The 14,317-nt window shown below is 44.1% G+C and overlaps 2 protein-coding genes across 14 annotated transcripts in view; one reads left to right on the forward strand and one right to left on the reverse strand.

Moving 5' to 3' along the window:
• Positions 1–263: 263 nt before the first annotated feature.
• Cog7 (conserved oligomeric Golgi complex subunit 7) lies at positions 264–5,122 on the reverse strand. Of its 3 annotated transcripts, none has more exons than XM_018503289.1 (11): positions 5,085–5,122; positions 3,821–3,910; positions 2,998–3,183; positions 2,795–2,926; positions 2,522–2,705; positions 2,257–2,450; positions 1,689–2,180; positions 1,482–1,602; positions 1,220–1,393; positions 685–1,143; positions 264–600 (listed from the first exon to the last, which is right to left on the reverse strand). In XM_018503289.1, the coding sequence occupies exons 3-11, from the start codon at positions 3,160–3,162 to the stop codon at positions 428–430; spliced, it is 2,094 nt and encodes a 697-aa protein (XP_018358791.1). In that variant the 5' UTR covers positions 3,163–3,183; positions 3,821–3,910; positions 5,085–5,122; the 3' UTR covers positions 264–427. The 3 variants fall into 3 exon arrangements, with proteins under 3 accessions (XP_018358791.1, XP_018358790.1, XP_018358788.1); XM_018503288.1 differs by lacking the exon at positions 5,085–5,122 and adding an exon at positions 4,159–4,233; XM_018503286.1 differs by lacking the exon at positions 5,085–5,122 and adding an exon at positions 4,159–4,233 and having other exon boundaries at positions 3,689–3,910.
• The window catches only part of LOC108758376 (uncharacterized), a 143,403-nt gene continuing 132,936 nt past the window's right edge, over positions 3,851–14,317 (forward strand). For 2 of the 11 annotated variants that reach the window (XM_018503290.1, XM_018503306.1), the window contains exons 1-3: positions 4,426–4,923; positions 5,105–5,773; positions 7,488–7,769. The gene's annotated coding sequence lies outside the window, so the exon portion shown is untranslated. Of the gene's footprint in view, positions 3,930–4,291; positions 4,349–4,425; positions 4,924–5,104; positions 5,774–7,487; positions 7,787–7,885; positions 7,927–14,317 lie in introns of those variants that run through there. The other 9 variants (XM_018503293.1, XM_018503301.1, XM_018503296.1 and 6 more) reach the window with 9 other exon arrangements.

The following is a 14,317-nucleotide window of genomic DNA, read 5'->3' on the forward strand; positions in this document are numbered from 1 at the left end:
CGATGCAGAGTGAAATTGGTTAACAGTAGTTCAGGCATAGTGTAGCGAATAAATGACATTAAAGTATGATATCTGATGAATGCCCGCACTTGTCCTGATCAGAGAATATTATATAGCCATATTTAAGTTAAGCCTGAGTCTTCATCTGATGAAACTCAAATCTTTTAAACAATCTCTTTTTATTCATAAAATATAGATCTTGCAATAAATGTAAAGTGTGTGTTAAATGAAAAGACAAAACTTAATAAGAATACGTTCGTATATATATTATAATACTATACATGGTTTTATTTTTTTACAATTATTATAGAATAGCAAATATGTTGTACAAATATCGCGCGCGAAATCACTAGTTTTGCTAAAACCATGGAACGGTAAACGAAGTTTCTCACATTGTGACATCGTGTCCGGTTTGACACGGACTGTGTCAGCCGGAAGACGTAATATTGCGCATTTGTCTGACTGCAGCTACGACACGAGCATTGCATCCGGAGCTACCGTTCTGATAATCCTCGGATGGTAATCTCAACAGTAAGGACATGTGTTGAAGATTTTCCGATAAACACAGACCAAGCTCCTCCAGTACATTGCCCAGATAATCTACAATACACAATAACTTTCGTTTATGTCCCTTCATAGTTTCCTTCAGAAATTATAAAGTTAAAGATAATGAAAGATCTTTACCAATATCAGTTGCGAGCTGTTTGCAAGCAACGGAGTTCAATTGACAGATGCCTAAAGTTTGATCCTGGAACATTTGACACGTTCCTCGGGCAATAATATCCAAAAGAATACTAGTAAATCCAGATTCACTTGAGCCTTGAACATATTGTGGATCCGCTGCCTTCAACGCTTGCGTTAAACTCGGATTGTCCCTCAACAGAAACGGTTCCAAGTGCTGTGGCAACGTCATTAAATACTGTCCGACTTGTGTGATATACTCTTGAGGGGCGAAACTATAATCGGGTAAATCTGAACTTAGATTGGACATTTTGTTAGTCTCCAATGTCCAAGCCGGTGCTTTTTGCACCAACAATAGTTGAGAGAATATTGGCGCAAAAATGACTTCGTACGTGATATGATGTAAATCAGTGCAGAGTTTTTGAATAGATTTTATAATGGAATCGAGAATTGTCTTATCCTCTGCAAAAAAAACAAGAAATTAGATAATTTGCTTCCCGTAACATTATAATTATTATTACTACGCGCGTATACATACCTCTTTGGAAAGATGCAACAAGACTTTCTAGATCGGCGCATCCTGTCGAAGTTAACAGTAATTTTTTGTATTGACAGAAAACGCTACCGTTTGTATTTTGTATTTTATTACTAGCTTCTGTTATGTCGATCACGAGCGATTTTTCAAATTGTTGAACTTGATGCAAGAGATCACCTATATATACAGCAATACAATTTAAATTACAATTTAAATTCGCGTTCATGTCATATACAAAATTGATTGCTAAAACTTATATATTTACCTATATTTTGCATCAATGTAAGACACATTTGGAATAAATTCCAATCTTCATGTTTCACTTTCTTTCTCTCAAGTTGCTTCAGACCTTGTTGATATTTCTCAAGGTATTTGTTGAAAAAAATCTACAACATATATCGTCAGCTTAATAAAAAATTCATTTTATAATCATGGCGTTGACACAAGCAAAAAATCTTTAATATAAACATACGTTTAATGATTGCAGTAAACCGGGATATCCACAACCTTCTGTAAAAAGCTTACATTGCTTATTAGCGTCACTAGCATAGCCCATAATCCGCGAAATACTAAGAGAAAGGGAGTTGATAGTATCGCTTAAATCGTCATGCGAATGATGCCAAAACTGTAGATGGTGTTCTAACTGTGCAGTTTGGAACGTGCTATATTTCGCAATGTAAGGAACGTAAGGCGCGTATACAGCTTGCGCTAGTGACAGTAATTTTTCATTCTGCAATTTTCCGCGAAGCGACGTTTCGATAGCACCGTTAAGGTTTGTAGCAAAATACTTTGTCATCTGTTTCAATTCGTGTAGAATGGTCAACTGCACCGAATTCGAATGTTGTTTGAGAATCGCTTCTATACATTCTGGAATACCCGGATCGAGGCTCCTTAAAAGGTCAGCGTAAACCTCGACATGAATATCTATTGAAGTATTAGGAAAGACTTGATGGCACCATTTCACCTTTAACATAAACAGTTATAGAAAATATTTGTAATGCAGCGCAATAATATTTCGATCTGACAAAGACCGCGCATACCTGTTCATGCCAAGAGGATAACAATTTGTCATAATATACACGTAGCCAATAGGTAACATTTTCATCTTGTGCTAACTCAATAGTGCGTCTCCATTCTTGACCTAAAGAGACCTTCAAGCAGTTGTGATAGTATTTGAGAAGCTGAGGCAGACGTTCCATCTTACTAAAGATATCCACATAAGTTTTCGATTGTTCTAAACAAAATCTGACATTAGTATCATATCATGCGAAATAAATGAATTAATTTCGATCTTGCAAATTTTACCTAAATTGGCAGCAGTAAAAGCTTGGACCAATCGTGGACTAGCTATCGCCTCGAGGCGATTTTTCAAGCCTTCTAGCTGCAGCTTTTTATCCTCATAATCGACAACATTCGCAAGCATAGCTAGCGATTTCTGCATGCTGAACAATTTATTAGATATAGCTTCTATATCGCCAGACTCGAATACCTGTTATATTAAAATTAAAGGAAACAATATAATTAAATTATCGCATATCATCGAAATATGTGAAGAAACCAATTGGAATTTTCATATACCTCTTCCACATCATTCGCTAATACTGTCCAATTGTCGGCTTCGTGTAATCCTTGCTTAGCAGTTTGTAATTCCGTTTTTATCCTATCGATCTTTTCCAGCATTGCCATAGAAGAGGCCGTGTCTTTCTCGATCTAGGTTTCATTGTTGTCTAAAGTTATTACTATCATCAAGATAAATATTTAAAAAAATTAGGTATACCAACCTTTGCAATCTCTTGCTTGACAGCAACCATTTTTTCTCTTAGCGCCAATGTTTCTTGCTGCAGGAGTTGAGTGTCTCTTAAAATTCTTGGTAAGCTGGAGAGAACCGATTGGCTGGTTTCCTCTAAGGCACCGTTAACTTGTTGCACATATAATTGCAACTTCATCACTAATGATGAAACAAAAGCCTGCAAAGTGTACTCAGCCATGATACAAATTTTTTCAAGGATAGTTGCTTATATTTTTATAAAATCATCAAATAATTCATAATTAATTAATAATATAGAGAGATTGAAATGTCTTTTAAAATATTCCTTGTAATTGGTTAAATATAATTAGTTGCTAGCTTCTTCTCAGTATGTTAGAAATACATGAGCTGCTTAATTTTTACAATGACATTGAAAATATTAAAATACTGCCAAAGATAACGTTATCAAATTCAATGACAAAATTACGGTAATAAAATTATATCCGCGTAAGAATTTATTCTAAAAACGAAAAAATATGCGTGTGTCGCGGAATGAACGAAAAAGTTTATTGTCCGTCGGTACATGACCTAACGGTGTTGCGACATAAATTTGGGCGTGAGATACGCGAACTTGTAAAAATATATCGTTCAGCGGGGGCCGAAAACCTCGGCGGTGGTGTGAAAAAAGGGATCATCTTTAAAAAGAACTGATCGGTGTCACCGACCTGCCGCCGCTGGCGGTGGAAGCCGCCAGTTCGGTGGCCGACGGGCGTCGCGACGATGAGCGTGATTTGGATCCGACGGGGGACAGAAATTGACAAAATCGGGGATGGTGGCCCGAGGATGGTGCGACTTACGTCCTTGTTCTCCTGCGCTTCGGCGGACTTGAACGTCCGGTTGATCCACTCCTTCACGTCGAAGCTGTCCTCGGAGAACGCGGCGACGTCCTGAAACGGCCATTTTGAGGTTAGGAACGGTTCGTGGAGTCTTTCCGCCGACCCGTGTTCCGCGATCACGTCGTCTCCTCGCGAGTCGAATTCCCGGACGTGCACTCTGTGCCGTGTTCCGAGCAGAGAAAAATTTCACGATCGCAACCATAAGTTTGTACGTCACTGCGAGCGAGTTGGAAAAAGAGTAAAACGTAAAGGGGGAAAAAAAAAGGAAAAAGCACCGAACCGACGCCGCGCTCGCTTACCATGGCGAGGAGAGTCGCGAGTCGCGACTCGCGGTGCTCGCGGTTGGTGTTCCGTCGACAGTCGTGCGCGTTTCGAGGAGAAGATCCCTGGGACACCCGCAGTCGCAGACACCCGCCTCCGGCAGTCCGGCGACGTGTATAGAAGTACAGACGTGTACGCCTGTACGGTGTACCGCGCCAAGGTGCCAAGGTCGGTCTCTATTTCACGTTCCCACTTCCCCGTTCGGTCGCTCGCGTCGTTATCGTCCGTCGCCTCCGTCGCCACCTCGGTCGCCGTTGGTCGCCGTCGCCCGCCGTCGCCGTGGTACCGCGCGTCGAGTGGCGCGCGAAGAGGGTCGTCCGTCACGAGACGCGGACGCATCAAGCGCGGCCACCGTGATCGCCCAGTCCGCGTTTTAGGCGTCGCGTCCGAAAATCCTCGCGAATTCGTCGACGGCCCGATACACACGGCATTCGCAAGAATCGCAAGCATTCGCGGCGGCGCGGGCGTGCGGTGCGTGCGTGTGAGAAAGAGAAAAGAGGGCGATAAATTCACGCGCGGCGAGACGGATCGATCACGCGGTGTATCGTGCCAGGACGGACGGCGATGACGACGAGGACGAGGAGGAGGAGGAGAGGACGAGGAGGTTGATCGCCTCGCCGCGGGACGATTTCTAGGCTAACACGTCCGGCAGTCCGACGGAGACGGAGAGAAACGACGACGGGCGGGCGTCCGTTTTATCTTGCGCGGTGCGTCACGGAGAAGTGCGTCGGACAGTCTCGATAGTAAGCGAGAAAGAAAGAGAGAACGTGCATGTATGTGTATGTGAGAGAATGGAGGAACGACAGAGAGACGCGTATGCATGTGCGTGAGACGGCGAGAGAGAGAGAGAGAGAAAATGGGAGTGAGCGATGTTCCTCTCAGCAGAAATCGTGATAAAGACAACTTGTGTGTTTCAAATTCCAGAACACGCTCGTGCACATCGAGGAGGCGACCACCATCGCCTCTGCCGTCGTCGTCATCGCCGCCACCGCTCTCCTCTTCCTCGTTGCGTGTCCGGGAGTCCCGCGAGTTCCCGACAATCCCGACTGGAGCGAGGCGCGTTACTCGTTTGTTCTGCGGCGAGGCTGCTTCCTACTCTGCAGGTGGTGCGTAACGAGGCGGCGAAAAAAAAAAGATCGGGGGAGAGACAGACGGGTATAGGGGGTGGGGTGAGGGGGGGAATGGAAAACGGCACGTTATCGGCCGTTTCCGAGCCCTTTGTCGATCGCCACGCCTTCGAGGCTGCGTTTGCGCCACGTTATTTGCGCAACAGTTGGAAGCTGGAATTTCGTCTCCCCGAAAATCACCCCCGCACACGGCCCAAGTAAGGAAGGGAGAGAAGCAACCCAACGAGCTGCCTATATCCATTCGCCGTCGTTGTGGACGGAGAACCCGAGAACCTAGAAACAGCTCTCTCAGCTCGCTGGCTGGCTCGAACCACCAGACCACCACCGCCATCACCACCACCACCACCACTACTACTACAGTACTACCAGACTGAGACTACCACCAGCCCCCCTCGCCCTTTCGTTTTGCAAGAGGGCCGACCGTCGTCGACAGTCCGTGAATCGTGCGCACACATGGCCAATTGCCGTACGTTACATGCACTTATACGAGGTGTACCCGAAGACGCGCGCTTCCTTAGTGGCTAAGAAGCGAGACGGTTGTTGCGGTCACTTCGGAGTACTTTCGAGGCATCCGTCATTATCGGGTCAACGTGCGCGGAAAATTAACAATCGTACAGTCGGTAGTTGTAGAGTCGGCGATCGTAGAATCGTCAGCTTGGTCGCGGATCGAAATCGAGGTAGATTAAGAATCGGAACGATTATGATAAAATCAGAACTTGTCAGAATTTGAATCGAAGCTCGTGAAACGTATGAAAGAGCGACTCGAGCAGGAAGACGCGAAGGAAGCCCGCGCGGTTTCCGGAACATCTCGTATAATATCCCGCGTCACATACTTGTATCGTTTCATACGCTAAATTTAACGACTGACCCGATCAATTAACGGGACTCGGACGCGCGAAGGCGTAGTTGCATGTCGACGTTCGTTCCATTTCCTTCATCTTTCACGTAGCACTTTGCAGAGATAACGCGTATAGCGAAATAAAATTCCCGCGAGTTCTCTTTCCTATGAAATTCATAGGGTAAATCGAAATTCGATTTCGCCACGATCGTCTCACGCAACACGCCGCTTCGTGCCACGCACTTCGACGTGCATCCGACGCATCCATGCAGAGATCCCACTTTACGCATTGTTAAACGACGCCTTTTGCAAAATTATGCGAACTCTTTAGAATCGAGAAAGTGATCTGGCCTATCATTTATTCATCAATATACTAATTGGACACATTGCGACAAAATTATAAGATCTTTTTTTTTTTTTCAACCTGCACTCCAATTTGGCGACATAGATTAATAATCAGCTTGCCTATCCCCGGTCGTTATCGTCGACGTAAATCGACACGCGAAATGATAGATAGTAAGGATTCGTGAAAAAAAAAGATTGCCTGTAAGAATGGCAGACCCTTCTCCTCCCATCCTATTGCGAGACTGCCGTCTATCTCGTGCGGCTCTCAGGAGAATCAATGAACATTTTTTAATGTTTATTGAATGTCCCATGCGGCACATTCGTATCCAGCGATCATTGCAATTCTGAATGCTCAGATTTTTTAAATATCCGTCAATACCATACGAATATAGAATATCAAAACAAAAGAGTGAAACAAACTTGTATGGCTGTCTAAATAAGAAAACTTGAAAATTGTAATGAAGATTATAATAGTTTGTAATTAGGTCTGTTCTTTTTGGCTGAATTTCTGGCATCATTCATCTTTTCTCTTTTTCTCTCCATATTAGACAGAAAAGGAGAAAGATGAATGCAAGAAGTTGAGCTGAAAAGAACAGATCAATCATATAACTTTGTTTCTCACGGAGCAATGGACAACGGCAGATATCAAGTCTGTTCGCATTCTTTGCATTTTTCGCACTTGGGATCTTTGTTTTCTCCCTCTTCAAATGAATATGTACTTGTCTCATTTTAAGTACAAAACATTTATGAAATTTTAATCGAGGCGAAAAAGCAAATGTTACTGAACATTCAGAAGAACCTCGGGACACTGTGTTATGCGCTGGATATTGACATACGTTTGATGCCGATCGACGGAAGTCACGCAACCTCCATCCATCGGGTTGTGAGAGACAATTCCGGCAATTCCGGCAATTCCGCCGCTTCTTCGCCGCTGCGGCTGGCGGCCGGCGGCATTCGACGATTCGACAATCCGATCGAAGCGCCAGGATTTTTCCAGAGCGGCGGAATCGCGGAGTCGCCACCCCGATCGCTGTTCTCCGCTGGGCCCCGCGCGCGGCCATGTAGCGCACAACGCACACTCGGGGGCCTGTTGGGAGAAGGGCAGAAGGAGAAGCATCAGCAGCGGCCTTGAGGCTGAGTAGCAGCCAATCCCAAGCCCCCGCTCGCTAAAGGAGGTGGCGCGGGATTGGCTGAGCGTTCTCCACGGTACCAACCGCGACTTCCGGGCGCTTCCGGTCGGGACCACAGACCGATTCCCCACGAGCGGCAGGGGCCCCTGGTGAGTTTAGCGTGCAGGTAACGCCGATATTCTTCTCTATTTCTTCTTCTTTTTCTTCTTCTTTCTCTTCTACTACTTCTACTTGTTTTTCGCCTCTCTCGCAAGCACTGTCCTCCCAGCACTCTCTTCGAGCAGCAGCAGCATCTGAGAATTGCAAGTAGGTGCCATTGCGCGATGACGAGCCGGCTTTTCCCCGTGAAATCGCGAAAAAGATTTGGATCTTTAATACCGTCAGTCGACGATCGAAATCTCTGGTGAAGTTTCGGCGAGTTCAAAGAATCCTCGGTGCGTCGTATAAAAGTGAAAAAGAGAAAAAGAGAACCATCGCGTGTTTTCATCGTATAATATAAAATTTACGTGATTACTCTGATGTGTGTGTGCTTATTTCAGAACTGGAACTGCGAAAAAGATGAAGTTAGTAGTCTTTTTACAATTTCTAGTTTTGAAAAGAAATTTTGTATCGAAAAACGGTTATAAATCAATTTTAAAACTGATTCGCAAGGATTTGTAGCATCCAAGTCCGAACTCTCCGAAATCAGACCGGTTTCGATCCTTCAAGGCTACCACACATAACTACGCGATAACTAATACACCTTCTTAGTGTTTCGATATATCTATCGCGAACGAAACATTCTCACACGATCGGCATTGGTCGGCTATTGCACTCTGCGAATTCCAAGATCGGTGCAATCTCGACGAGTTCAATTCTCGACATTTCAGATGCGAAAAAGTGATTCTTTTGCTTCTAGCATCGGGACAAAATGGTCTCGACGAAATTATTCCGGTTTCGATCATCGGAGCTGGTCCTACGGAAAAGAAAATACCATGGCAAATTTGCCGGCACATTTATATCGCGGCGTTTAATATAAAACAGGCTCCTGAACGCAACTCGACGGTGACTGTGCAGCACAGGAAATCGATCTCTTGTTCTCTCGTCTATACTTCTCTTTTTTAAATATATTTTTTTTTTATTTCACCGCGTGCCACTCGACTTGGCGACTTGGTGATATACGTTCGGCGCTCTGTGTTGCGGCACAGGAAATCGATCTCTTGTCGATCTTTTTTTTTTTCTTTTTCTTTCCTGCGCGCGGCGAAACGAGGCGTTGCCGATTGCAGGGCAGTTTTCGTTGCGATTGTGAGCCGCTGATGAATCGCTGATTCGCTATTATCATTTCTTTCTTACGCCACACATAAATACACACAATCCGTCCTACAAATTTTGGTGTCGGCCCCTAATTTTTCTATTTTTTTTTTCTTTTTTTCTTTTTCGGGGCACTACTGTGTCATTCTGCGGCTGCGATAAGTTACATTTGGTCCAGCCGATTACACATACATTACATATATATATACACATATATATATTTCTTTCTCACTCTCGGTCTCCTCAACGCACATGACACTAACGCTTCGGCTAATTTTTACTGTGCAGCTTGATTAAGTTTATCAATAAAAAAAATAGACCCTCAGACAATTACTCATATAAACTCACGGGCGAGTACTTGTGGTTAGGGTGCTGTATTGTATGATGTATATATTACATATGCGTTAAATTACCATATATTATATGCTCCCAACTGCACGTACACTTCATTATCGGCACTCCCTTGCGGAATGAAAGCCTCCTTAGAATATACGCTCTTTGCTAAGTAGTGCCGTACCTTTAATCATGTCGACGTGAGTTTACGGCCGTGAGAGTGCGGTGCCCATAACTCAATCCCGCCGCATCTGCGCTAACGATCGACCGTAAGACGTACTATCTTTGCGACTCTTGGCCGGGTCTCGAAACCAGGAAATGAAGTACGGTATATATCGTCGAGTTAATTTTTCGAGTTAATGTTACGGGTACGCGAAAATGCGCTTCCTGTTACTAATATACGTAGAGATTGCTTTTGCATTCTTATTATAATCGAAATTTTTATTTTAGTTAACTCGCATAATACCGGTGTCAATTGTCGCTTAAAATCAGCTTTTGTTCGAGAGCCCAAAAAGAAAATCGTCTCCCAAGACGTGCTCTTCGAAGGAAGAAGCTGTTTTCGCGCGGCACTGTCTATTTTAATCTCATGCCTCGACCAATACTACCGGAAGATAATCATTGGATGTCTAATGTTCGCTACAAGGTAAACGTTTGGGAAAGTATGCCAAGGGATGAAGTAGATAAAATTTCCCTTTCGATATCGTTCGATCGCGGCTTCTACGACGTGATCCGTAGATACCGCATCGTCCATGTTTTTTTTTTTTTTCGTTTGCCATCCTTTCATCCTTCTAAACCAGTGCCATTGGTAAGAGAGAAAACTGATATTTCTCTTTTTCCTAAGAAACGAAGGAAGATATATTAAACTGGAATTTCTTGTTGAGTTTCTTAACCTCTGAAGAATCGAACAAATTTGCAGCGTTGAGATAAATTTTTTTTTATACCCTGCAATTCTTTATTAGGTAGTATTCTTCTGCGAATTATTTGAAGACATTTTCAGGAAGTAGATATATTTAAACTACAGACATATATATATATATATATATACAAAATTAGATCATTAAACTAGATCATTAAATATAATTACAATTATAATTAGTGCGAAAAAAGAATAGAAGAGAATTTTATTATTTATTAATAATTTTTATCTCTCAAGCAATTTCATACAATTTTATTGAAATGACCTGGAATTCTACTTTATTTTCATGTGGTAATTTGATTAGTATTGATCCTCATGTCGAAGCTATTTTTTATCATTACATTTTATTTACTGGAAAAACAGAAAAAACGAGTGAAACAAATCCGTCAGTCCTCGAAAAGCCGAACCGTTTACAGAGACTGTATTCTCGAAAAATATCGCATACGAAAATATACGAAAGTAAGTATACGTTATGTATATTATAGATTTCCCTAGCATTTCCGCATATGATATTTTTCAAGAATAAGGCCCCAGAGTTTCTTGGTACTCTCGCAAATGATCGAGCTGTGTATCGCTTCTAAACGCGTGACTGCAAAAAGAGCATCGGGTCCGAAGTAGAAAGGAGAAAGCGTACGCGAATCGAACAATCGAACAGAATCCGGCCGCGATATCTCTCCCTGGCCCGATTGCTCCCGCGTCAGCCTTGATCAGTTAACTCTGCCTGGCGCGATTCTGTTTCTAGATCATAATCGTGCTCAACGAGAAAGACGTCGGGCTTGTCATTAAGCGACGCGACGACGCGACGTTTAGAAGTGATGAAATTAGAATCACGTCCGTAACAATAAGACGAGAACGACATGAAATTCGTCAAACAGGAACGTGCCTCTGAAGTTTGCAACTGCTAAGTTTTCGATGCTCCAATGTGGCGCTCAACCTTGAATTTAAATCCCTGCTTGTGGTTCACTTGAAATTAATCGCGTGGAACAACGTCGCGTTATCCGCTTACGCTGTTGAGGCTTAACTAGCCACTTCTGCTTTCAATGCTGGAGTAATTCTCGAGAGTAACGTATACAGCCCTGTCGCAAAATAATTATATAATGAAAAGACGACGTACATACACTGAAAAAAAAGTCTGGTTGCATTAATTACAATTCTGGTTGAAAATGGACGAATCATAATTTTCTGGTTGAATCTATTATAATTCTAATTAAGAAAACCAGAATTCTGATTGATGTTATGTGACAGAATCTTTTGACTCGTTTATTTTCAATCAGAATTTTTTCTCGAGACAGAGGACGTAGTCAGATTTTTATTCAGAGAAGGAGGAGCCAAGTTAGGGCCATCACACACAAAATGAAATAAGCTGCGTAGGATAAGATCGCTGGACCAATGACGATCCGACAAAAAGACGTCATATTGATTGACGTAAAATGTTCATTGATCCAGCGGTCTTGTGCTATGTTTATGCAGTCATTTTGTGTATAGCCCTTAAGGTTGAGACTTTTGAACTTGGGAGAGGGGATGGTAATCGAGTGGTATGGATCATTCAACTTGTTTTGTTTTATATTATTATTTGTAATTAATTATTTACAGGTAAATCATGAAATATCATATATATTTAATTTATTAAATCACTTAATTTTTTTTTAATAGTAAACTGATTCTTCGAACTGGAATAGCGTTTTGGATACTCAGAAAATTTTCTGTAACTTTCACTTAAGTTCTTTTCCAAAGTTAATTTCTTATGAATACTTATTAAGCATAATCCGTTTAAGTGGTTTTAATTACTTTGTTCTTCAAGATTTAAGGGAATCTCTTGGCTACGCCAATGAATAAATTGATACCCGACATGATAAATAAGAAAAAGGATCTATTATGCTCCAAGTTCCGCTAACGCGATCCCCGATTTTCGCGCGATCGAGCCCGATCTCTTCTCACGGGACGCGATTCCCTCCAATTAAATCGAGGCCGAGGAGCGAATTACATTGTTCAGCCGAACATAGCCGAAATGTCGTTAACCCGTTTAATTGCCACCCGCGTGCCCGACGTGCATCGCGACTCGGGGGTGGGGGGACGGAAAGGCGAAGGAGGAGGGAAGGACTGACTCCCAGAGTCCGGACTCGCGTGCGAGCGGGCGAGTCTCAATGAAATTTATTCGGGAGGCCAACGCCGGTACTGCCGGCAGAGACTATACCAAGTGCGCGACGGCGCGCTTCTGAGAAAATAAACTCTCCCGCGCTTTTACCGGGCCTAGCCTAGCTCGGCGCGCGAGTCCTCTCTCCTCCGGCCTCATCTCGAGACGAGTTCTCTTCCTTGAAACCGATCCCTCCTTCTCTATTGCCTATTCGCAACGTCGTATCGCGAGAGAGAGAGAGAGAGAGAGAGGACAGGGATAGATTACGCGCAATTCGCTTCGCAGGAGGATAATGGGAAAAAGAAGAGAAACGAAAGGAAAGCCGGGATAGACGTATCCAGGGGAAAAAAGCGGGGGAAAGGAGAAGAGCGCCGGGGCGAACGGGATATCGAATATGTTTTTTCTTTCCTCTCTTTCTTTTTTCTTTTTTTTTTATGCTTCATGGCCCCTTCTCTCGTCTCCTCCTCGCACGCGTATATTGATTTTTAGAAATTCCTCGCGAGACGGCCGAACGAGCGCGCGAAGCGCACCGGCCATAAGAGCGGCGTGGCGAGGCGAAGAGAAGGAAGGCTTGGGCTCGGGGGAGGGAAGAAGCGGCGCGCGAACCACCCACGGCCGTGGCGTCGGCCACCTTAAGCCCGTATCAGACTACAAGTTACCGATTACAGCTGCTTTCCTTTTTGGGACGCATGCCCGCTTCTCCCAATCTAGTTTAATTCTAATCTTGGTCCACAACCAACTCGTCCTTTTCTATGGGTGCGTTCCGATATTCACTGCCAGTGCTGAAACTATACAGTATACGTTACGTGTGCGTCGGAACGCACCCTAATTCTGAGAATTAGAAAAAGAAGAGAGCGAGTTGAACCGAAATCAAAGTTGAGTATACGTTCCGTTTACACCCTCACACATGCTGTGAGCCCTCAATAAACTGTAAGTTGACCCTTGTTATCTATGAAATATTAAACAAGGACAAATGATTATAAAAACGCTTCAAGCGCGAAATGGAATGCATTCTTTACCTTTATAGAAATGAGCAACAGTCGACACAAGCATTGTTTTATTTTTCTTGACAATGGATAACAGATAGAACGACACTTGTATCGACTGTGGAGGCGTTTCACTTGATGTTCACGAGCATTATTTGCTCGTTTAATTTGCCTTGTTTAATATTTGATAAACCGTAAGGATGAGATGAGCCTCAAGTGGAACGCACCTTGCGTCTCCTAGGATGCGTTTCACTTAACGTCCGCAACGCTCGCATCTCATCCTTATTTAATATTTAATAACAAGAAGGATGAAATGATACTCGCGAGCGTTGCGAACGTTAAATGGAACGCACCCCTATAAAGAAAGCAGCCTACAATTGATACGGTTGCTCTGTTTCTATTTCAGCCAATGACAATGCACCGAGTCGATTGTGATTGGCCGAAATAGAAGCAACCGTCAATTGTGGTCGTTAACCCGCCGTAGTCTGATGCGGCCTTTAGGGCGAGCGAATCTGCATTATTCGTGAGAGCATTCGAGGATAGGGACGCGTGCGTTTTCAAGCTCTTTATTCGCCGATCCCCCTCGAGCGACTCGCAAGTTTCGACGAGACGCGCGAGGGATAATCGTAACATCCCGCCTTTGCCGATCCTGCGTATAATACGTTTTGTATCCCCGCCGGCAAAGCCGCGGCGAGAAATCGCGTATGTAAGTGACTGAGAGCGCGCGAGCGATCCGTAATGCAATTTTAATAATACCGGGAAAATTCCCGGCTGGCTCGCGCGGTTGATACGTTAGGCCTAACCGCGCGCTCTAGACGGCCCTGCTCTCGCGGTCGAGAGCAATCGAAGGCAGTCGAAGTCGTCCGAGCGCGTGATAGGCGCGTGGAGGGGGAGGGGGCGAGGAGGGGGGGGGGCACGATCGCGCCCCTGCATCCCTTCCGCACCGTTCTTCCCCCACTCAGTCATGGTCGAGCCGTCGTTTCTCTCGCTCGCACGGTCGCGCTTCCTCCACTCTCTCACCCCGGCGCGGCGTCTTCC

This window comes from Trachymyrmex cornetzi, unplaced genomic scaffold (assembly GCF_001594075.2).
Source record: "Trachymyrmex cornetzi isolate Tcor2-1 unplaced genomic scaffold, Tcor1.1 scaffold156, whole genome shotgun sequence".
In the NCBI taxonomy this organism is placed as follows: Eukaryota; Metazoa; Arthropoda; class Insecta; order Hymenoptera; family Formicidae; genus Trachymyrmex; species Trachymyrmex cornetzi.

What these genes read in the sequence shown, in the direction of transcription:
- Cog7 (XM_018503286.1), bottom strand. An exon ending in TATCCTCTTGGCATGAACAG is followed by an intron (nt 2,181 to 2,256) that starts GTATGCGCGGTC and finishes TTTATGTTAAAG; the next exon opens with GTGAAATGGTGCCATCAAGT. An exon ending in TGTTGCATCTTTCCAAAGAG is followed by an intron (nt 1,144 to 1,219) that starts GTATGTATACGC and finishes TTTTTTTTGCAG; the next exon opens with AGGATAAGACAATTCTCGAT.